This window comes from Amblyomma maculatum, chromosome 5, assembly GCF_055883805.1.
Source record: "Amblyomma maculatum isolate TAMU_Amacu chromosome 5, ASM5588380v1, whole genome shotgun sequence".
Classification (NCBI taxonomy): domain Eukaryota; kingdom Metazoa; phylum Arthropoda; class Arachnida; order Ixodida; family Ixodidae; genus Amblyomma; species Amblyomma maculatum.
Window position 1 is genome coordinate 154,366,723 of NC_139348.1, and position 23,343 is coordinate 154,390,065.

At 43.8% G+C, this 23,343-nt stretch overlaps 1 protein-coding gene across 1 annotated transcript in view; it reads left to right on the plus strand.

The window, feature by feature from the left end:
- LOC146190018 (ATP-binding cassette sub-family C member 3-like) overlaps positions 1-23,343 on the plus strand; it is a 66,732-nt gene that overhangs the window by 40,089 nt on the left and 3,300 nt on the right. The window contains exons 17-25 of the mRNA XM_084605398.1: positions 926-1,107; positions 1,544-1,619; positions 5,688-5,901; positions 8,527-8,837; positions 11,005-11,337; positions 13,114-13,215; positions 18,984-19,154; positions 21,699-21,857; positions 22,839-23,005. Coding sequence (XP_084461524.1) covers positions 926-1,107; positions 1,544-1,619; positions 5,688-5,901; positions 8,527-8,837; positions 11,005-11,337; positions 13,114-13,215; positions 18,984-19,154; positions 21,699-21,857; positions 22,839-23,005 — 1,715 coding nt within the window. The remainder of the gene's footprint in view (positions 1-925; positions 1,108-1,543; positions 1,620-5,687; positions 5,902-8,526; positions 8,838-11,004; positions 11,338-13,113; positions 13,216-18,983; positions 19,155-21,698; positions 21,858-22,838; positions 23,006-23,343) is intronic.

Below are 23,343 nucleotides of genomic sequence, written 5' to 3' on the forward strand. Positions count from 1 at the left end.
GTATTTTATTGCCCAAGAAATACAGGAGGGAGAGAGAGAGGAGGGCGGGAAAGGAGGGGGGGGGGGGGGCAACTTCACTTTGGCGCAGCATTGGGCGCCGAGCATGTCTTAGACTAGTGTCGCCAAATCGATCTGAACCGCCAGCCGACTAGATAAGCGCTTCACTCTGAGGAAACATGGCATGGACACTGACTGCCTTTCCCCCTGCCTCTTTTAGATTCACGAAATGTCGAAAAAACTGAATACAATGCGATCTCAGCAAAGGTCGCGGGAGCCTATAGGTTATCTGAATTACTCCGGAGACTTCAACTTCGGAGCCAATCTGACTTCTGTCACTCCGATCTTTCGCCTTTCCCAAACGGGGACGTTGGCCTGTTAGCCGAGAATTTTAGATACTAGGGTTTTTAGTTACCGACAATCAATTAAAACGCTTGCTGTTTTTGTTTTTCGTTTTTATTTATATGATTGTGGAGCAGTAAAGATCAGACCCTAGTAGTGTTTTACACCCGCCTCAGTGATTCCTTCTGTCTTTCTAATTCCTATGTCGTATACGTTACCCATTACAGCATATCACTTACCTGCTCTTACCTGAAACATGCTCCACAGGCACCTCGCTCTCGTAATTTACCACTCAACAAGAACGCAGGAATCCGCGAGATTTGATTCCGTTTCGCTTTTGCGCCCAACCTTCGATGCACTTCCCTGGTTCTTTTGGCTGAGTTCTGCAGCACCATAAGCCATGTTAGGTAAATTTGATAACATAATCTCAGTATCATATCCTTTTATTTATAACTTCACAGGGCCATCCAAATGCTCGAAAACCCATTAGAGTCCTTTTGTGATCTATTTCCAACCTTTTTTCTTACACACAAATAATGGAGAGAAAAGGTTGTATGAGCCGTTCGTTCTTTATTTCCATTTCCAGACTAGAATTATGGTCTGCAACCAAGCAAATTACTTAAAGTACATGGACAAGCTCGTCTTAGTGCATCTAAAGGGTATTAGGGTTTATGACAAATTGGTGGACCTTTTAAATGACCCGCACTCTCCGAAAAACTTCCGTGAGGCCCTTGGTCAACAGATAACTCAGCGCCCCAGGACATACAAGTAAGTCTTGTTCTTCACAATACTAACCTCCCTTCAAAGTGTGCCTCACCACGACTACCTTTCAAAACAACCATTTGAGCACCTTCACCTGCTACGAAGGCCGAAATCGCTTTGTCGAGTAGAAGGATCATTCAAAATTTTGAAAAAATCACTAAGTTCATAGGTGTAACTACTGCTATAATAAACTAAAGAAAAGAAAACCCTACGGCCTAGAAACCTTTCATCCCTACGATACCATCCATACGAAAGATAGTTTGGAGGTGAGAACAAAGTTCACGTCATATTTTAAATTTTGAGGTCACTTAAGAGAGTAATATAATCTACCTTACTTTCTACAAGATGAAACAATCGAATCATCCATCTTTCTCAGTTTACATCCATTTTAGAAGATTCTTGTTTAATCTAATATAAATGCTATTCGCACATTGTCTTTCAGTGGGGCTGCAGAAAGGCTGGAAGAAAATAGTGAAGTTGGTCGAATAACTCGGGACGAGTTCGGAGAATCGCAAAAGGTGAGCAACAAACGTGCTGAATAACATTCAATGTCTTGTTCTTGCAAAAGTGACACTGAAAGTGGCAAAAACCTAATATTTCATGATAATAATATTGTTCAAAGAACTAAGAATCATTTTTTTTATCTACTCGTTTCAATTGCATCTTATATCTTTTCGAGAACTTTGAGAAATGTGAATTATTTATTCAATAGCGCATTAACTTTCGCAGCTCTCATCGTCGACTTCTGCGGTTGGTAAAGCTCGTCAAGCGGTCATTGCGAACTGCTTTTTTTTTTCGTCACCCACGCTTTTTCTAAGATAAAAGCGGAATAAACATCTATTCGTTTACTGCGTGTTTTTAATGTTCTGCTTTACAAAGACGTACTATATCAACAACGTAGATCGCGTAAATAATTTCTCAAGTTCTTATTTAGGCCCACAACTACAAAAAGTAACCAGCAGGCATATTTTAAAGGAGCATTGAAGATATATTTATAAACTTTTTAACACACTCTCGAGCAAAGGGTATTCCATAAGTCATCTCCGCAACGCAGGAATCATTAAGTTACCCTCACTAACACGTCAGCGTGCAAGAAAAATAAAGAAAACAAGCTCCGACCACCGCACAGCGCCCGCGTCATATGGGAGCGCCGAATCAGTTTGTGCACCCAGCAAGTGCAGTGTACCTCATCGGGAAGGAATTGCGCGGGGAGGCGGGAATTGTGAGTGGTCACCAGGAGGGCATTTTACAAATTATTTGTAAATTATGGTTTCAAGTCACAGTTTTTTAATTTGAATCGAATACCGGAGATCCGGACCATGAAAGGGAAATAACAAGAAGAATAAGATTGGGATGGAGCGCATTTGGCAAGCACTCGCAGATTATGACTAGCAGCTTACCGGTATCGCTCAAGAGGAAAGTATACAACAGTTGCATCTTGCCTGTACTCACCTATGGGGCTGAAACGTGGAGGCTAAGCAAGAGAGTTCTACTTAAGTTGAGGACAACCCAGAGGGCTATGGAACGAAAAATGGTAGGGGTAACATTAAGAGATAGGAAGCGTGCAAAATGGGTCAGAGAAATAACTCAAGTTAACGACATTCTAGTGGAAATTAAGAAGAAGAAATGGACATCGGCAGGACATGTAGTGCGAAGAGAGGATAACCGATGGTCGCTGAGGGTAACAAACTGGTTTCCAAGGGAAGGAAAGCGTAGCAGGGAGAGGCAGAAAGTTAGGTGGGTGGATGAGGTTAAGAAGTTCGCAGGGGTCAAGTGGATGCAGCTAGCACAGAACCGGGTTAAGTGGAGAAATATGGGAGAGGCCTTCGCCCTGCAGTGGGCATAGTCAGACTGATGATGATAATGACCCGCAAAGACCACCAGTGCACATTTTTTGCATTATATTATTCCCGAAATTATTGTTCCAAGGCCCTTCAAATCCTATTTTTGCAACCGGTATATAGCATTCAAATGAGGCCACGTCTGGAACATCGTGACAAAATATGAACAAATGCCTAGGATTACCACAAATGACTTTGCAGCGTCGCTAACCACACTATGTATTTAGAGAGCTCCAGGAGAATGCACTTTCATGCACTAAGTGGTCAGTGTCCATCAAGTATGCCGTTGAAGGCTCAGTGTTGAACGTATTTTGCGGTAGCAAATCAAAATATTACATCTGCACTTGTGCCCCCTTTGACGCCGGTCTTTTACCGGTTGTTCACAGACTCCGAACCTCGGACTTATATTCAGCGACAACATATCTTTCAACGAAACAAGCGCTGCAAATCCGCAATGTGCCCTCTCTTCCTACGCAGAAGAATACATCTCTAACATTTGTAAACTTGCTCTCAGACACAGTGCGAGTATGCTTGAAATACTTGGTATTGAAAGCATGTTTTAAATGTTGTTCTCGTCGGGAAAAGTTCCTTTGAGTACAATAAACTTTTAGACAGGCTTGTTTAGACGGAGTTTTCATAGATTAAGCCAGCTGCATCAGCTAGGAGCGAAGAAGCCCAGGGCGAGCAGTGTGCCTGGTTTAGAATAACTTGTTGGACTAGATGATGTATGTGGTAACGAATTAACTATAGCGCTACCAAGATGAACACAAGAAAGAACCACACAGGACCAGTGTGGTTCTTTCTACTGTTCGTTTTGGTTGCGCTTTAGTTCTTTCGTTATAGTATGCTTGGAGACCTTCCTAGGCCGAGCTATTGAAAGAAGGACTAAATTTCACGCTCGGCTCTTACACTTTTTGTCTTTTATGCAAAAACAAGTTGACGCCAGGCATAGAAACATACAGTCTAGAGTATGTAAGGGAACGCACAGTACGTAAGACTGTACTTCGTTACTGCAAATCCTAGCCCGCATAGAAAGTTTTTTGACCGCAAATTATCTCCAGATGGAAGCGCACTGGCGCGCTTCCATCGAGCGGCCGTGGCCAGTATGAAGCTCACACTACCATGCCGTCAAATTCGGTCTTAGTTGCGTCTCTTACGTGGGTGGCTCAACGTGGGTAAATTTCTCCTGGGCAAAAAGTGGGGCAGTGAGGCAACCAAAACACTCCGCTGTCATCACAGTGTGATGTTACACATTATGTGATGGAAGAATAATAAATAAAACATGTAATAAAGGAAATGCGTCAAGCCCGCGTGTGAAGCGACTGAACAAGCTTAGCTGCCCACTCCATTAGAAAACAACTGCCAACTTCTGGAGGTGAGTTTCGAGTACTCACATTTATGCATGTCACCGAAAAGCGAGAGCTAGCGGGCACTTGCACGTACACTACGAATGAAGCGTGGCAAGCACATGACTACAAACAACGTAAAGCGCCTGAAATAAAAAAAAAGAATAGAGGTCTTAAAAACCGTAGGGTGCCCTAAAAAACCGCACCTTGAAGCGCCATCTAACAAGCATGCAGCAAATGACTAAAGAGTGGGAGATTTCACTGAACAGCCTAAACCATTGCTGCTAACATAAACTGTCTATGACAACAGGTAATGATAATCGCGCCTTGCTGAGTTTTGTTTCTTCGCCTAGCAGAGGAGAACAGAATTTCAACAGACCTCTTTTCGACTGAAGCTCTCAGCGTCATTAGAAATCTGCTGGGCAAGCTGCTTATTGCTTCCGCCCTGTCAATAGTGCACATCATGGGGTATTCGATCCATGGTACACACCGCGTCCCCCCTCCTCCTCTCCTCAATGTTACGATTACGGCCTACCGCTATATAGATATGCGGCCGCGGAAGCTTTTCGTGCACGCCTTCCTGTAGCTCAGAGAGGGGAAGCAGTTGGTCGCACCTGGGGCTTCCGTCAAACGACCCGTAACCTAATGACACTATGAACTATTCTGGGATCGTGGCTGTCGTGGTATGGCAATCAACTGAAGAGTGTTTGGAGAGTCACTTGTACTGGTGTGAAGCACATTACCTTTGCTGAGGTTGGTGGAAATGCGGACAAAATTGGCGGTAAAAAATTGTGCACGTCCAGGCTTCGGCGCTCGTGTGTGTGTGTGCGCGCGGTAATTACAAACACACGAACACGAAAGAGAGAATAACTTTATTGTGAAAGCAGTACTGCGGCAGCCAGAGTGAGGCCTCGGGTGTCCGCAGCTACGCCGTGAAGAGGCGCAGTTACGGTTCTTTATGAAAAAAAAAAAATCAGCCTGCCATGGCATTTGAATTCACGTTACCCCTATGCCACGGCCTGGAGCTTGCAACTCGGGTCGCTCCTTTGATATGGGAGGGTGATATCAAAATCAGCCTGCCAGAACCGTTTGCATTCTCGTAACCCCTGCGACACGCAGCCACGTCCATACGACTTGGTTGAAGCGTGACTTTATATGTTGGCTGGTAGCTTACGCTCTCGAATCGTACCCTTAAAGAATGAGCTTAAGCGACACTAATAATGTAGCACCTTTCACTGGCAGGGCGTGTTAGGGGAATAATGTAGCAGGCAAAATAAGCTCCCGCCTTTGCTTTCGCATTTCAACTAGGGTTACCCAGAGCTAAACCACAACTAATGTTTTAATAAAATTACCTCATCTGAGCGCACTTTTGTCTGCTCAAATTCTTTCCTTTCCCCAGACAGGTTGGCAGCTGATGTGCACCCTTGTAAGACTGGCAGAGTGGCCAGCCTTTGTGGGAGTGCTCGTGTTCATGGGGGCTGCCGTTGCATCGGCATTCCAGCAGCTCTGCATTAAATGGTGGACGGACTCGTCGTCGCCTCAGGGCGGTGCGAGCACTCGCCGCGAGTACCTGCCATGGGTGTCCGCTCTGGTGGTACTGTGCTTAACAGATGGTACCCATCCTTTCGCTTATATTTTACATTTGCGCTTCTTTATTTGCGATATGGTGTTGCTGCTATAATACCATTCGACCTTGAGAGCCCAGTAATCTCAAGGTGGCTCGATTAGTAACACATGATCCACTCTAGATCTGTCATTATGAAAACTAGGAAAATGAAATCTGGTTCGCAGAAGCATTGGTACTGAGTAATCTAATTTGGACCCTGTTGTTTATGGTAAGCCTCCATGACTAAATAAACCTCTTCCCAATCTACGTCAACTTGCAGTGATAAAATTCACTCACAAATCCGATAATGAGTGGGCAGTGCGCATTCACTGTAAGCTCGTTGTAGGGTAGCAACAAGATGAGTAGAAGTGATGCGGCAAAAAAGCTCTGCTAACTCTAATATAACAATTGTGGTACAATAACAATGGATCCTGGCTATAAGTTAAATGGCTCTTTAATATTTACTTGAGACTCTGAGTAGTTGGAAAATATTTGTGTTAAGTTAAATGGCTCTTTAATATTTACTTGAGACTCTGAGTAGTTGGAAAATATTTGTGTGATAATTTGCAAAGTTTTACGGCAGTTTTCATGACACTTTCTTGCCATCATGACCAATAAGGAAACCTGGCTGTTTCATATCGATCATGAAAGCAAAGGGCAGTCAACAGTACAGAGGCATTCACGACTTTCAATTTAAAAGAAGCTGTGCGACTTGCCAGCTCAAGCAACCGATTGTTGGAATCATTCTCTTAGGATCACAAAAGAGCGTGCTCTTCCTTAACGGTTTAGAAATGTGTCTCTTGCTGTGCTGATACTAAGGCATTCTTTTCGGTCCACATTAAGATGTGCAGCTGCAAGTAAGCTTGTGCTGCCAACGCTGTCAGGGTGGCATAGCCTATTCAGGCTCTTTCCGCGCCGTTTGCTATTGCCTCTGAGCCAATTTGTATTGAACTGTCTCAAATAAAGATGAAAGAAAAAAGAAAGATGACGGAATAATATTTATCAAAAGGTTTTAATGTTGATAGTTTAACAAGTTGTCGCTTACCTAAAGAGCAAAATAGGCCTGTCACACGGAAGTAATAATAAGTTACATCATGATAACGCAAAGCCACACGCTGCGGACTTGAAATTTCAAAAGTTTGGAGCCTTAGAGTGAACCTCACAATTCTGAGCAAGCGCAATCAAATTTGATCCTGTTTCAAAACTGGAGCCTTATATGTCTCAAACATATTTCGAAATCATAATACTCCCATTGCGTGCGCGTGTGTATGCGTGTGTGAGGGGGGGGGGGGGGGGGGGGGGGGGGGGGGGGGGGGGGGGGGGGGGGGTGTGTGTTTGATTGGGTGTGTTTAAAAATGATGTAACGACGAACGTCCGAGCATTCCGCGAACGCATTATTTTCAGGCAAATAAAGATGGGAATAAAGTGGGACTCATGAAGAGGGGAATCAGGTGAATCAAATAATAAGTGACCTTTAAGGACGACCAAAGGAGTAGGGCTTTTGCCTGTGGCATTGAAGAGCAGTACACGACAAACCACGTACTAAAACAGTAGCGATAAAATATTACGTGTAAAAACACCGCACGCGAGAAAAAGAAAGTACAATGATCGAACAAATACAGATAAAACAGCGCCGCGCAGTAGGCTAACCTCCTAAGGTGAAACTCATATGAACTGAAATTCATTTAGGCAGAAGCCAAAATCGCTCGTCCAATTATCATCGAGTACTCTGAATCGCAGGAGGATCTGACACAGACGTATCAACTGCACAATCCACAGCCTGCTCATGAGCAATGTATGAACTAAAAGTCATTTCACAAAAAGCGTCTAGGTTACACAAATAAATCGTACTTTTTTTAACTATTGTGTCATAAAATATAAACGAGCCAATAGCTAAACTAACATCATCGTTTTTGAATTAGTTGTTTTTCGCTTGCGATTCTAAATGTTGAATTCCTCCACCAACGGTTCACCTTACTGCGCTGCCCTCTGTCGTCGTTGTGGTGCCTACTCCCTGCGTTCTTTCCTTTTCGTGTACCCTTTGTCGGCGCCTCGTCATGTTATTATTGCACTGGGATATTTTCTCGCTGTTACATATTTTTTGTGCTGATATAATACACTCTTTCTGGTGCGGTGTTCCCTTGTGTCCCTGTTTTCGCGATCAAAATTTTCCCTCTCTTGGGCTTACCGTAGGCAAGCTAGATAAAACTGAGGTCTAGGCCTACTGAATGATTCATTCTTGTCAGTCTACCTTTGCGTTCTACTCACACTTCTAGGCACTGAGCTTATACACAATGTAGACAGTCTGTATGCGTCTATAATTGTAGATACGCGCGTACGTCACTCATATTCCGGAAGACCTCTTGAGTGGTTTCTGCTGCATATTTTACGTTCTGCCCTGTGTTGACAGGTAGACCAATTAGTGCTACAGTGCTCATGTCGCCGTGCGAAAGGGCAGTTTTTAAATTGTACGTTTATGATTTTTGTGAACACTATAAGCTTGAAACGAGTATGTACAGTGTAAACCATCTCTTCAGAAAGTACGTGCCTTTTCGCTAGCATACTCTGCTACTGAATAACGGTGAATGGAACTGAAGCGTAACCTTTCGCTCCACGTCATGACCGTTCGCAGTGGCGCTCCGCGTCGTGGGAAGCGTCCTGTTAGCCTTGTCCGCGAAGCGGCTCTCCTGGTCGCTGCACAATGACATGCTGAGTCACGTGTTACGGAGCCCAGTGTCCTTCTTCGATCAGTCTCCGAGGGGCCGCATACTGAACCGCCTCTCGGCCGACATCGACTACGCCGACACACGCACATTCCTCAGCGGCAAGCAGTGCGTCCAGAACACGCTCATCACGCTGGCCAAGGTGGCCGTCGTTGGCACGCAGTCTCCCGTCGTGGTTGTGATAACGCTCGTTGCTGCCGTTTTACTTTGCTACGGAGTGGTGAGCACTTCCTTTCTGCTAAAGCACGAGGCATAGTTAATGGAAAATGCGTTATGGTCAGCTACACGTATTTGGCAGCTGTAGTCAATCTTCACCTTATATAAGCATACGCGACTCCTGTTGTCTTTCTCATGAAGCCGTGAGTTCACAGAATTAGTAATTCATGGCTAAATGCTAGTTTGTCGGTCTATTGGAGTGACCCTACTTGAGCTATTAACAAGGCAAGCGTAGCTCCTTAAGTTGCTTTTTGTGGTCCCTGCATATTATCATACAAGCTCCACCAGACACAAACGCAGCAATAATCTGGGAAAATTATGTCTTTTTAGAACCCTAAACCTGCAGCAATATATGGTGTTTTGGAGTGGTGCGCCATTTAAAATGGGGTATCTACTATTTACAGTTTTCAAGGATTTGTATTAAGCTTTATATTTACACACACTAGACCACACTAGACCACGTATACACCACCCACCAAAACAAGCGAATAATCGGCATCACATTCGGAACAGTATATTATATCGCAGGTCTTTCTGTCACCTTCCCCCCCCCCCCCCCCCCTTCCCAGATATATGCAATTAGTGTGAATCTTTTCTTTTTCAGAAGTCGAACCATTTTTTGTCGCAGTGATTTTGGGGGCCCAGATTCACTTCCAAATGTATTTTCGAAACAGTAAATGCGCACGCCAAAAGGTTCATTATGGTAAGCAATGCAATAAAAGGTACAAGTGGTTAGCCTGGATGTCGCCACCTTCATTCCTGGGGAATAACTGAAAGCCACCACTACCTCCCCCTCCCCCAAACACACACGCACATCCCTCTCGATAAGAACGCCCACCTTACTCACAGTATCAGTGGCAAGCACGTAAGCGCATGAATTATCGTCTCCAGGATATTGTGGCATCGGAGCCAATGGTACTTAAAGATAATTACCCTCGTTATGATCGTCCTTTGTACCTATTGCTTCAAAAAAGCAGAAAGGAAAGAATGAACGAATTCACTGTATTATTCCGAATGTTCATTACAATGAATCATGTCTGAGTTTCTCGCCACCCCCACCGTCTTAAGCGTAGGCCGATACTGACATTGCTGTGTTGATCAATGTAAATATTGCAATAGGCCTCATTCAAAAAGAGACCCCTCGTCTGTGCAGAGGAAGCTCACGAACATTGAGGAAGGAAAAAACTGAGGAGAGGTCCCATGTATCCCAGATGCATGGCGAAAAACGTGCCGGAAGTCACGTGCTTTTTTTACCCTAGATATGGGGAAATAGCAACAGCGTCAGCGTTGCTATGGGGCAGCATGGCTGTCGGCGTCGGCGCGTCCGACGCGTCGGACGGCGCCATGGAGGAAGGAAAGCTTAGGAGAGGCCCTGACGTCATTTTTTTTTAAGCCGGCGCGGCCGCGCCGCGACCGGACGCTGCAATGTCTCTCCTCCTCATTTACCCTTTCTCCGCGACGCTCACGTACCTAGGGCCCTTGGCAACGCTATTTCTAGTGGCCCGAGTTTTCATAGCAACAGCGTCGCCGTTGCTAATGGCCCGACTTGGCTAACCCTAAATTTTGACGTCATTTCCGCCACACTTTCTCTAATGCATTGGGAATGGCAAGGGCCTCTCCTAAGTTGTTTCCTTCCTCCATGAATGGCGCGGAGAAGCGCTCATACGGGGACGGGCACACAGAGGAGTGCGAGGGGAAAAGCTGCCCCATGTGTAGGTGGCGCCACAGCATTTTCCAGTCGCGGGCCGGCGTCGCGAAAAGTGACGTCACGGCTTCTCCTCAGTTTTTTCCTTCCTCCATGCTAACGAACGTCTGCTCTATTTGGCGTGAGTCATGTAAGCATAGAAGTGAGAGTATTCCTTGTGGTGGTATATCGCACCGTGCAATCCCACTATTTCCATTTTTATCAGGTATTAATCCTTCTCAGCTGCAATGAAATTGCTGTGGAGACAAGTTAGCAAGGATGCAATGTGAACGATTGCGCACAAGATGGACATACACAAATGAACAGCGCCCGTGTGTCGTTTATTCGTGCTTCTTTGTACCTTTGCTTGTTTGTTTCCCTGTTTCTTTGTTGTGTTACACCATGTTCGATATGCCGCGCATGTACGAAATATTTTCAAACAATTAGGTGGCAGTGATTTTAAGATTTCTAATTTTGCTACTCGCAGAAAATTGCGGTCAAAGCTTCTCACCGCTGCCGCTATTTCGAAAGCCTGTGCACGTCCCAGCTCTTCCAGCACGTGGCTGAAACCGTAGACGCATTGAGCAGCGTGCGAGCGTACGGCGTAGCTGTCCGCTTTCAGGAACACTTCTATCGGCTCTCGGATGCCATGATGCGCGGCTACATGAGCTACGGTGTCACATACTTCTTCGTGCGCACACTGACAGCCATTGCTGGATTCCTGGTGGTGATGTCCACACTACTAGCCAACACCGTGCTGTCGGGCTCTGGGGAACCCGATCCCAGTGGCCTTGGCTTGGCCCTAAGTGCGGCCTGCTCGGTAAGCGATTTCTGTTTTAGCCATAGCAGTGCTTGGGCACTTTTTTCTGGTGTGACCGGAGGAACTGTGATAAGTATTGATGCGTAACAAGAAGTATTTATTCATGTTATAAAATAATATCAAGCAATTTTATTAGCTAAGAGGACTTTTTTCAGTAGCCAATTGCACTGGCAGTGGTAAAAATATACGCCCACCTTTGGATGGTCGCTACTACAGATCGGGGCTATAGCAGAGGGATAAAGCGAGAAGAAAAAGAAAATAATCAGGGAAAAGCGCGAGCTTCGCATATAAAGGCACGACGAGAAAGCGTCAATTTCTCCCTTGTGTCGGCTTTTATTGCGGATTCCTGTTTGCGTCAATTCACTTTGCTGCGTGCCTAACCAGTAGCCTTTATTTGTGCATCTCATTAAGAAAAGGACCAACCGGTGTAGTTATTGTACGGCAGGAAGCAGCTTGTCTAACTCGGGATCCGAGGGTTTCTGAAGGCTGAATTCCGTCTCACTCCCCGCCGTCTCCAAAGAGAAGCCGTAGTTACCAGAGCCTGCCATCAGGCATTGTCATGAGGCTCCATGACGCTACACAGCACGACGACCGCTCAGTGAAAGGCTGCGTCGCGTGCCAGAGCCGTGCCCTATATTTGTTACTCGCAACGCCCACACCGACAAAGTGAACGGGGCATCTTGATTATTCACATTGGTAGAATCCAGTGCATTACTGTGCCGTTGAAGTGCTTCCAGGTATTGCAGTTGGTATTCGTTTATTATAGTAACGGCAACCACGGATGATGATAATCCGGTGGGACTTAGCGGTGCTTTCGAAGTAGGTCATGCATAAAGTAAAAAATGTGCAGGCTATCGCTTGTTGCCATGCCACAACTCTGCATCCTTAGTAAAATTTTAAGTTGGTGCTCTTAAAACTGTTTTAATATTCTCTTTCTGATGGTCTCGATTTTGCCGCCTAGCTGGCGAGGCTGTCGTCAACGATTTTATCTATATCCGCAGTAACAATTGTTGCTTGTATCCATGTTTTTTAAAGAAACGGGTTGCTGAATCTGAATAGTGCGCTCGGCGCCGTAAGCGAGGGCGCCTTTTAGATATTTAGCTCTGGTAGCATTTCCGATAAAGGTTATCGGTTCAGTTCAAACACCATTACATTTCAATCTATAGGCATAGTAATAACAGGAGCTGCTTTAGTGGTTGCCACCAAAGTTTATCTTTTTGAGGATATATATGTATAGATTTTTTTTGTAATATTTCGTCTCTGTTCATTACCGCGAGCAGTCGCAGCTACTGTGTACACTGTAGTGGTTACGCAGTAAAGTTCTACCTCAAGAACACAGAGCGCTGTGCTTAAGTCACCAATTCTAAAATTTCTACTATAGTATCAAAGATGTAACCGCTTCTTTTGGTTATTTGCTGTGTAATGCTTAACATTGAGTTTGTGTGAAAAAGCTTTAAAATACGGCGAGACCCATGCAGCGCCCTCCTCTAATCTGCCCTTCACGCTTGCTGGTTGTCACTTAGGCTGTTATAAACCATATTTCATTCCCTAAAATACTCTGTACAATTTACACTTGCTCAACTTGCCTAACGTACGGCTCAACCAACGGTACTTTGTCTTGCTAGCTTATGCCTTGTTTATGCCTTATTTAGTTCTGTAGTCATTTCACGCGGCCTCAAAAGTCGTTTCGACGCAATAAACATATTGTCTTCCCTTCAGTAGGTTTTTGTTTCACTCATGAGTGATATTTGTTTTTTGTTTTTTTTTACAAAACAGGTGCCCCTATCTCTGATGTTGTTGTGCATCATGCTGTTCAACGTGCTGCAAATGATCGTCTCTTTTGAGCGCTGCGTGGAATATGCCGAGCTTCCTCCAGAGGTGGGTTCGAGTAAGAGTTGGGGTGAACTTGCCACCTCACATATACGCTTGAAGTATCTTTACGCTTCCTTTCTATAAGTAGCATTTGCATATAATCACTATATTGTACGCATCTAGGAAGCAGTCTCTGCGTCACAAAATTACGGTTTCATGGAGAAGCTGTGAGTAGGTTGCACGTCGTCTATTTAATTTGATGCCGTTTTGTTCCTGTCTAAGGAATCTTCCATGTTTAGTTTGTTGGCAAGTTGAAAACATCGCAAACTAAAGCCTTTAGTTGCAGTTTCGTAGCATATCGCGCTCAGACATTTCGAAACAAAAACCGCACCTGTGTTCTGTGAAACAGACATGTGACTTAGGAAGATGCAACGCGCGCGACGGTAGAAGACAATCTCGTAACTTTGACATCTTCAATCACGTGATTCAAGTATCCACAAAAGCGCTAGCGCTTCAGCAGACACTCGGTGTTTCGACTTTCCAGAAGTTCTCGTTCTCGTAGGAGGCAGCTCACCCTTTCGGTCGCGCCTATCACCTAGATTAGAAGCAGTAACGAACACCCTGCTGGCATTCAAATTTGCAACAGTGTGCTCTGTGAACTCAATACACACCTTAATGAAACACTTTTATGCGTTTGAACACCTTTTATATCAATTGAGGTGTCACACTTGGCTCTTGGAGACTTTATTCCGGTCTAATTGTAGTGGAGCTTAAAGACTCTGTCTAGAGCTAAGACTTCGCATTTTTGTATTGCATGTAATAGCGTTTTTTTACTGGGCCATTGTACATCTACTTACTGTTCGCCAAAGTCTTGAAAGAAATACTACCACTCTCATGATCGAGAGAATATCTAAGCATGAAATGGTTACGGGCTCCGTGGCGGCCTTGAGTACGTTAGCGGCCGCGTAATAATGGCGTTGTCTGCAAAGCCGATCAATCTTTTGATTTGACGTATGAACCGCAAAGCAATCGATTTCACCAAGACGCTTCCTAACTCTCCCCATGCGCTCTCACGCAAAATGCGAAATCGCCATGCGACTTTGCAAAATACAAAATACCATGCAAAATCACAGTGAATTTTGATATTGCCCCTCAAATTTGGAAGTCGCCAGTGATTTAGACATACACAAATTAGGTTGAAAGCCTGTCTTGGTAAAATTGGATGAAGTAAAATTTCGGTCCCCTTGTGGGCTAAATGTTGCGGCTGGCTCACCTAAATATGGAAGCAACCACTGAGTTCGCTGCAGTCAAGTTGAACTGGAAGCCAATTTTGGCCAAATTCAGTTGGAGTCTTATTTTGGGGTCAAGGGCACAAATTCTGGGACTGGCCCACCTCAATTTGGAAGGCATCACTTAGTTGATCATAGAAAATAAGGCTGAACACCAATCTTGGTAAAACTCAGATGAAGCCAAACTTCATCTTCCAGAGGGCGAAATTTAAAACGCTGGCTCGACTAAATTTGGAGGTAAGCTCTAGATAGGCCATAAGGAAATGGTCACCGATATAATTTAAATTAAGGCAAAGTCAAATTTTGAGAGCTCAGAGAGCCAAGTATTTGGGATGTCACGCCTGAATTTGGAGGGCTCCACTGAACGAAATTTTTTAAGATTTACAAGTCCTTACTCAAATTAGGTTTCACACCAATTTCAGTCACATTTTAGGAGATCGAATTTTGGTAGTCCAGAGGGCCAAATTTTGGGGATTGTCGGCATAAATTGGGAAGTTTGCACTGTATTAGTCATAAACAAATTAGGTTTTACCCAAATTATGGCCAAATTCGGACGAGGTCAAATTCCAAACGTCCAGAGGGCCATGTTTAGGAGGAGCAAATTGACACTTTCGGTAATACGTGCCGGTCTTGTACGAGGGCTTGGGGAGCGTAGAATATTTCACGCTAAATCTCCTTAGTCATCCGGATGACCAAAAAATTGGTGCTCTGATGTTGGCTGTCGATTTTGTTTCGGCGTCACCATGGTGACGCCGAAACAAAATCGACAGCCAACATCAGAGCACCAATTTTTTTGGTCAAAACCGCTGACAACGGGAGTTTAAAGCATCCCATGCTTAAAATAAGCTTCATCGCATTATCGGTTCCCAAAGCGATGCCAATTCTTCGACACGTCTTGTGACCCCACCCAAGCTATCGCCTCTGCTCCAGATCTGCATGAAGACTTACCTTTTACCAAGAAATGAGCTGGTCTGGCACCGCACACGTTCCGTCGCCACTCCGCGTGTGGCGACCCTTCCCGCCATCTCTCCCCGGGCAGAGGAATTTGCGCCTTGGAGGGTACGGGTCAGGTTTGCCTGCCCTCCTACAGTTAGCCGAAAACGGCCTCGATTTCAAGATTGCATCGCCAGGCCCCAGTCCTTGTGTACTTTCTGCAAATCCCAGAATCACGAAGCCGGTATCCACCAACTGCTGTGAGTTTGCTTGGCACTGAAGGCGACGAAAATCTGTCATCTGTTGACAGCGGATCACTGAACAAGCAATCCCTCTTCATATACTGCTTCGACGAAGTGCGATCCCCATTACCGTTTACTCCTATAATTTTCAGACTGGCTAAACTTTCTGTTTATCTAACTATAATATTCCTGATCAGTTTTTAAATTTTATACCCTGATAGAAAAAGGTCACTGCAGTAACTGCACTGAGAGAATGCGAAAGCATTAGCGCTGCAGCTGCGTTTTTACTACACCTATCACTGACTAGATATCAGTAATTATCTATTACTATTTAATAGATATTATCATTATTTGCCTCATGATTAAACATCTTATTATATTTACCTTATCACTGTGCTATCACCAGTTATCTTATCGCTAATTATATTTACCATTGATTGCTATCACTAGTAAGAACTTCCAATTTTATCCTAATTGTATTTTATTATCAGTAATCACTGCTATTATTGAGAAATGACTCGATATGACATCACCAGGTTGTGACGTCACATCTGGCGAAACATTTTTATGACAGGTTTTGGGGGTGACATAGCCTAGTAAGGCTTTCACCTTAACAATATCGCATTAAAAACGGGATCTTTTACGAGATTCATATGGACCGTTCACTTGTCTTTTTGTATTCCGCTTGTAGTCTTAAGCTGCAAATACCCCGAGGAAAGAGCAACTTTCGAAGCTATACCTAGCTGTCTGGACACCTTTTGAAAAACCAAATTCGGAACAGCATTTCTGAAAGTCTTAACGCATATGAAAAGAACGCAAAGTTCAGCGCTGGCTTCCTTCGTGTTGCATATTTAGCAATACGTCAGTACTCGGACATTCTGAGGTAAAATCAAGCAAAAATTTAGTTAATAAAGTCGGAAGAAAGTTTCGTATACACAATAGTTAGGAGAAAGTTTTAAGGTTTACAAAATCAAGGCCTAAAAAGCTCAGTATATTGCTCCAGTTGCTCGAACATCAAAGCGAAATTATGTGGCATTCACACACTCCTTAGTCACATATAAACAGTGTAGCAACAAATTCGTAAACCTGATGCTCGCTCCTCTCACTTCACAATTTCTATTCTGATGGCCGCTGGTATGCTTGGTTTGGTTTGTGGGTTTAACGTCCCGAAGCGACTCAGGCTATGAGAGCCGCCGTAGTGGAGGATTCCGGAGGTTTCCACCACCTAGGGTTCCTTAACGTGCACTGACACACGGCACACGGACGCCTTGCTTCTCGCCTTCATCGAAAAGCGGCCGCCGAGGCCGGGATTCGATCCTGCATCCTTGGAAACAGTAGTCGAGCGCCGTAACCACTGCACCACCCCGGCGGGGCCCGCTGGTATGTAAGCAACGACAGAGGAACAGGCAGGGATACTGAATGAACATTCTTCAACAATTTTTAGTTATTCACACTACCAGACATTCGCCGAAGTTAGAGCTTGTGTTTTGTGCATGCGCGAAAATATACGAGAATATTTGTGGGAGCGGCTAAGACCATACTCATATTGAAAATTCGCACTCATCTGCGTTCTTTCTGTGGCGCACTGTAATAGGGTTCGTTATTAACGCGCAAATAGAGCAGTTTGAATCCACTTTTTTTCTTATTATTTCTAATTGTCTTTTTTCTCCTATTGATTAAAAACACCAAAACTGAAAGTTATTTATTGTTTGGGTGTCTGTTGATGCTATCTTACCATAATTTCAACTAAAAATACAAATTCGAAACAGATTTGCCACGCATATTCGTTACCTTTTAGGTCGCATTCAGGGTTGTCTTGACGCAAGAGTCTCGCACTGAAATACATGCAGACGAGCAAAAGACGAGAACCGGAAGTTGAATCGCCCATGCGGAGGGCATAGAAGAATGCGTCTGTGAATGTCGGTTCTTCGTACTGCACGGAATCGTTTTTAAGGTACAATAAAAACATGAGGAGGACAAACTCAGAACAAGCGCTAATCAACTGATGCACCAACTAGCTAGCAATTAGATTTACTTAACTGTAATCTTCCAGTCTGTAATAGCTGTCTCGGTATAGTTTTGAAAGCATTTTTGATGCCTAGTTCGCCAAGTTTTTCAGTCCTCTGAGCTCCTTGTCGTTCACCAGTATAATTTAAAAACCACCTTTAACAACTAACTGTCCATCTTGTTTTCATTGGATGTACAGTCCTAGAAGTGTTTCTTCTGAAGCAACGCAGGATTGGGATTTTTTTCTTTGGGATGCTAATCATCTATTACACCACGTGAAGGTTTGAGATCCTGGGCTACACCTGCAGCACAATATAGAAATTCTTGAACCACTACCTGTTCAACTGACTACTCCAAAGTGGCCCCAATTCAGCAATTTCATGAAATGTGTTGTTAAAGAATCATGTATGTGCCTCAGTGGTATTTTTATAAACCATACATTTTCGTAAACTTCGTGACCAAAATTTCGGGACCATAAAAGCCAGATTCCACCGTGGCTGTCAGTATACCGAAAAACTTATTATCCTTGCTACAGTTATCATTGTTTTTACTACCGATATCAAACGGCAAATTGTTTCTGGCGGTGGCATTGTGTTCCAGCAAGTACCCTCAAGCACCAGGCATATATGGACCTAGAGTTTCGTTTACTTAAACTGATTATAAGTACCTTAAGCTGATTTCATTTAAAAGGCACTCAGTGTCCACTTTTCCGAATAACGAGTCTCATTCTGCTGCAAGGTGTCTTGGAATGGCAGAACATTTACGAATAATTCTACCCAGGCTTTCTAAAGCAGCAAAAATATTTTGAATGTACAGTCGTGAGCAAAAGTGAAGAGACCATGCGCTTTGAGAAAACTACCCGCCAGCTTTTCCTAACTGTGAAACAGTTATTTCTGAGAAGCGCATTAGGTACCATGCATAATATACTTGCCTCCTTGCCCAAGCAATTTTCTCTGGTATATCTTTTTATACATAAAAAAAGCAATCGTAGCAGTTAGCGTGGTCTCTCCACTTTTGCTCACGACTGTACGTGACAATGTCACTGCTGACGGAACGAAAGTAGTCTTTAATCTGGCCGTAGTCTTCCATGCTACAAATATTGTCTTTTTACCCCGCCGGGGTGGCGCAGTGGTTACGGCGCTCGACTACTGTTCCCAAGTACGCGGGATCAAATCCCGGCCTCGGTGGCAGCTTTTCGATGGAGGAGAAAAGCAAGGCGCTCGTGTGCTGTGCGATGTCAGTGCACGTTAAAGAACCCCAGGTGGTCGAAATTTCCGGAGACCTCCACTACGGTGTCTCTCATAGCCTGAGCCGCTTTGGGACGTTAAACCCCACAAACCAGCATTGTCTTTTTGCTTTTTAGAGCGACGTTCCAACCGTTCGGTTCGAAAAGAAGTCGTCCGTAATCGCGACCTTGTCGAGCTGGCCAAGCCAAGGAATGGTGGAGTTCCAGAATTACTCCAGCTCCTACCGACCCGGTGTGCTGTCCAATGTTCTGAACAAGGTCACATTCCTAATAAGACCAATGGAGAAGGTATGTGCACGCGTGGAAGAAACTGATTCCCAGAACATGTTCAATTCTGCGCCCAAACGCATGACTTGTAGTCATAAAATAATATTCTCGTAAAATGGGTTGCATGCTGATTTTTATACAGTTCATGAAAACATTGAGGCAGGATGAATGGTTAAATTTCTTAAGAAATAATTGTACTTTTTGCTTCTACAACATTTTTATGATTCGTGAAATGTCTCCTTCAAATGGCGCGACCGCACGAGCCATTGCAGGTATTAGATTAAAAACAGTGCCGTACACCTATCCCCTTTTTAAATGCACGGAACCATAGGGAGCCCTCGTATGTGTAGCTGCTTTTAGATTTCAAACAAAATGAAATTGCAGAAATATTTGTCGCTTTGTAAACACTACAGCTAAAATATGTAGGTCAGTTGGATGCATTGTTGGGCGAGGTGGTTCGCCTTGGTTACATGACTGACCTACACACAATATACAACCCCGTACAGACACGAGCTTACGATATCCTAGAATACACCGCTTTTAGTTTTCGACCTTATATTTCAGGGTACACTGGCCTTACTTCCTAGGGGCAGTTTATAATCAGTTGTTTTGCTTTCACGTTCATTTAGCTTGAGTAGTTTGCGATAGATGACGGTTGTGTTTTACTTTTCTAATGTACTTGCTGCGGCATGGGAGCACATTCCGTATAAGCCATTATGCCAAAGCAAGTGTGCTTTGCAATGCGATCCTAAATCAGATAGACAGCAGCGTGACGCAGAGTGAAAAGACATTCTTCCGAAAAGGAGACGACGCATGGGACGGCTTCGTTCATAAGGCAGTTGAAAGAAAATAATTTTAAAGTTTATTTACACAAAACGTGTTGCAGAGCTTTGCGCTTCGCCTCCAAACTTAAAATGCACTTTCTGGGAAACGTCGCGGTGGCATTCACGTAAAACCTTAAGTCGAAAACTACGATTGCACTTGCTTGACTCTGCTTGCCATCCACCTTCTGACCACTATTTCTTCAACTGCTAGTCCAAAGCCTTCTCCTTCTTCCCTCTCCTCTCGCCATGTCTTTACCATCATCCCATTCCAGTCACTGTATTCCTGAAGCACATCGTTGTCATATACACTGTTGGAACACCAGCTCGCCGCGGTCTTTCTCCCAGGTACTGTACATACTGTACGCCTAATCTGTTCTCTTTAAAAATAAAGTACTTCAGTCGTCTTGTATACAATCAGAAAGTGCCTTATTATGCTACGCCGCTTTAAAGGTGGATAATTATTCTAACAATTCTTTTCTGCTGCCTGCTGCCACATAACGGAGGGAAAGGTTTCAGTGTCACCTAATATATGTAGGTGGTTTCGGGGTAACCTAATAAATGGAGATGTATAACTAAGGCCAATTTCGTTATTCTTTTACCTTGACAATCCCATTATTTGACATTGGTCACAATGTTCTTCCTATTGCATGCCTCTTAGTATCAGCCTGTAGCACTGTAGCAGCTCATTTGCTTACGTTTGAGAGAAACTTACACTGTGTTTTGTATATTGTTAGTATAAGACAGTACGTGCCTCTCTCAGTCAGAAAAACGATACATCCTCATTATACACCATATACTGCGATGCAGAGTATCAGTTTTCAGCGACTTTGCAGTTCGCCAGCGCAACAAAAATGCGTTCTGTTACTTATAGGGTGTACATTACCCTGTTTTGCATAAGCTTGTTATAGGTTGTACATAACGATAACGTTTTAGGTCACTTTAGCATTATTTCAGTACTAAGTATGAATTCTTCTCCTATGCAGACGGGAGATTTCAAATTCTTTCCGTTTTGGGATTTCCTCGTTCCAAAAGTCCCTCCCACTCCTCACCTCCAGCATTGTTGCTTTAGGTCTAATGATCCTTTTGTAAGGGCATACAGGTACACAAAGTGTGACACCTGAACAAGACATAATTGAATTCCTGCCTAGGCTCGTACTTTGTCACCCAACGCATATGTAAAAGGAATAAATTGACGTTAAACAGACTGCTATGGTGTAACGGTTATTTTAGTTTATTTTTGGCATTTTGTCTTGACTACCATATTAACTCCTCTTCCAGAATGAGGCTGGCTACTTGGTCGGTCTTTGCTTGTGTCGATGTCCCTAAAAACGTATTTCTTTCTCTGTATTTGTCTTCCTTATGCTTAATGAAATTTCCTTCATACTTCTTCCACATATGTGTCAATGCGCTTTTTTAATGTGTTGTACGCGTGTCCACTGATCATTTTTAAGTATCATTGCCGCTTTACGATATTGCTGACTGCCAGGCACTGCCACGGAAGCTATTAATGATCTTGTTAGATCGAATATGTACACTTTCTGTTAGCGGCAGCAAAAATAACATCATAATAGACATAATTTTCTCAGAATAAAGATGGGGTTCATTTTCTTCTGCGTATGTATAATGCAGTGAACTCTGAGTTTCAACTCGCCTGTCCGTTATAAAAGTGGAAAGTAAGCTTCGTTAGCCAATATACTACTAGATATTTCCGAAGATAAAAAAAAATTTATTGTACTTCCAGGTCGGAGTAGTGGGCCGCACTGGGGCGGGCAAAACTTCACTGGTGTTGGCATTACTGCGCATGCTCACAGCTTCTGAGGGCCGAATCCTCATCGACGGGGTAGACATCTCAGGGGTGCCACTCCGAAAACTGCGAAGGAGCATCACCGTCATACCACAGGTGACTCAGACAACAAAATATATTATACGTGATCGTTATTTGTATAATTGAGTAACATTGAGTTTCTTAACAGTTCAATCTTTTCCTTATACCACATTAGCAGTATGTAGCTCTCATCATTATTAATTGCTGCCCGTTCTTCCCAAAGTATTTTCGTCTTTGACTCAAACGACTAGACTGCACCACCATCCCACTGAAACCAATTCAGAGCCATATAGCTCAATTTCTCACTTCCTACTCATGAGGAAATGACGCTTCTTATCTCAAATCTCTATTGACGCATTGTCATATACCACATTTCACTGTTTCATATACCTTTATCATAACGGGGAAAAAGGCTACCCCAATATGAAATGCTCCGCTCAGAACGTCCTTCAGTCTCCTTTCCGATAACTACCACATATAGTACAATAGGTGCCTCAATATCTGCTTTCAAGAATTAAGTTTCATTGCTTGCGCGTAACTCTACTGTGCAATATTCTAGCATGCGTGTACTTCTGTATACGGTTACCGTCAATTTTCTGTCTTGCTATGAGTTTATTTTTACTCTTGGCCAAGTGTACCCGCAGGCCCAGACTATGGCAATGAAACACCTGGGAGTATAAGAAGTGAGTGAAGTTGGACTTGGCATTAGCTATAATGTCAGTAATAATACTCTACCGGAATCTATCAAGTTGAAAACATAAAACGAGCGTACCTCTACTGGGGAATGAAAGGAGGAGGCTCATGAAAAGACTCCCGTTTAAACTGAGGTTAGCCCAGTGGCATACGGCATAAGAAATGCTTACATATCTGTAATGGTAAAAACGAGGGCCGCGCGATTTTGACAAGGGACCTATGTTAACGGTAGGTTAACGGAAATAAAGATGAATGAAAATACTTCGAGTAATTATGCAGCGCGCAGAAGAAATCAAGCTTAAATAGAAATAATCCTGTAATATACTCTTTTAGTAAAGGAGCTATATCTGTGGCACCCCGCAGGATCCTAGCCTCGTGAGGGGGACTCTGCGAATGAACCTGGACCCCACAGACTCGCACTCCGATGCCGACATCTGGCAAGCTTTGGAGCGTTCACATCTCGCCCAGGTGGTCTCCAGTGACGCTAGAGGGTTGCTACTAGAGACCGCAGATGGCGGCACTAACCTCAGGTGAGGCGCCAAAAGTATGATGAGATGACAGACAGAGGACACTATGGGGCAATGTTATAAAGGTCAAATATGTCTCAGATAATGTGATTTTATCGATTCACTTAGCCTGTACGTGCTTCATGGTTTTTCTTTCACAGGACAATTGTGAGTTGTGAATGTGGATACTTTTGCCGCCCTGCCTCCTACTCCTATTAGCTGTAGATGCAAAGAATTCCACTGTTCGTAACATGACATTGAAAGAATAAACGGCAGAGTTTCTAGTTGTGCTAGTCCCCGTTTACATATGGAAGAAACATTTAGCTGTTTCTCTACCCGTCTTGCTTCGCATTGCTTAACAG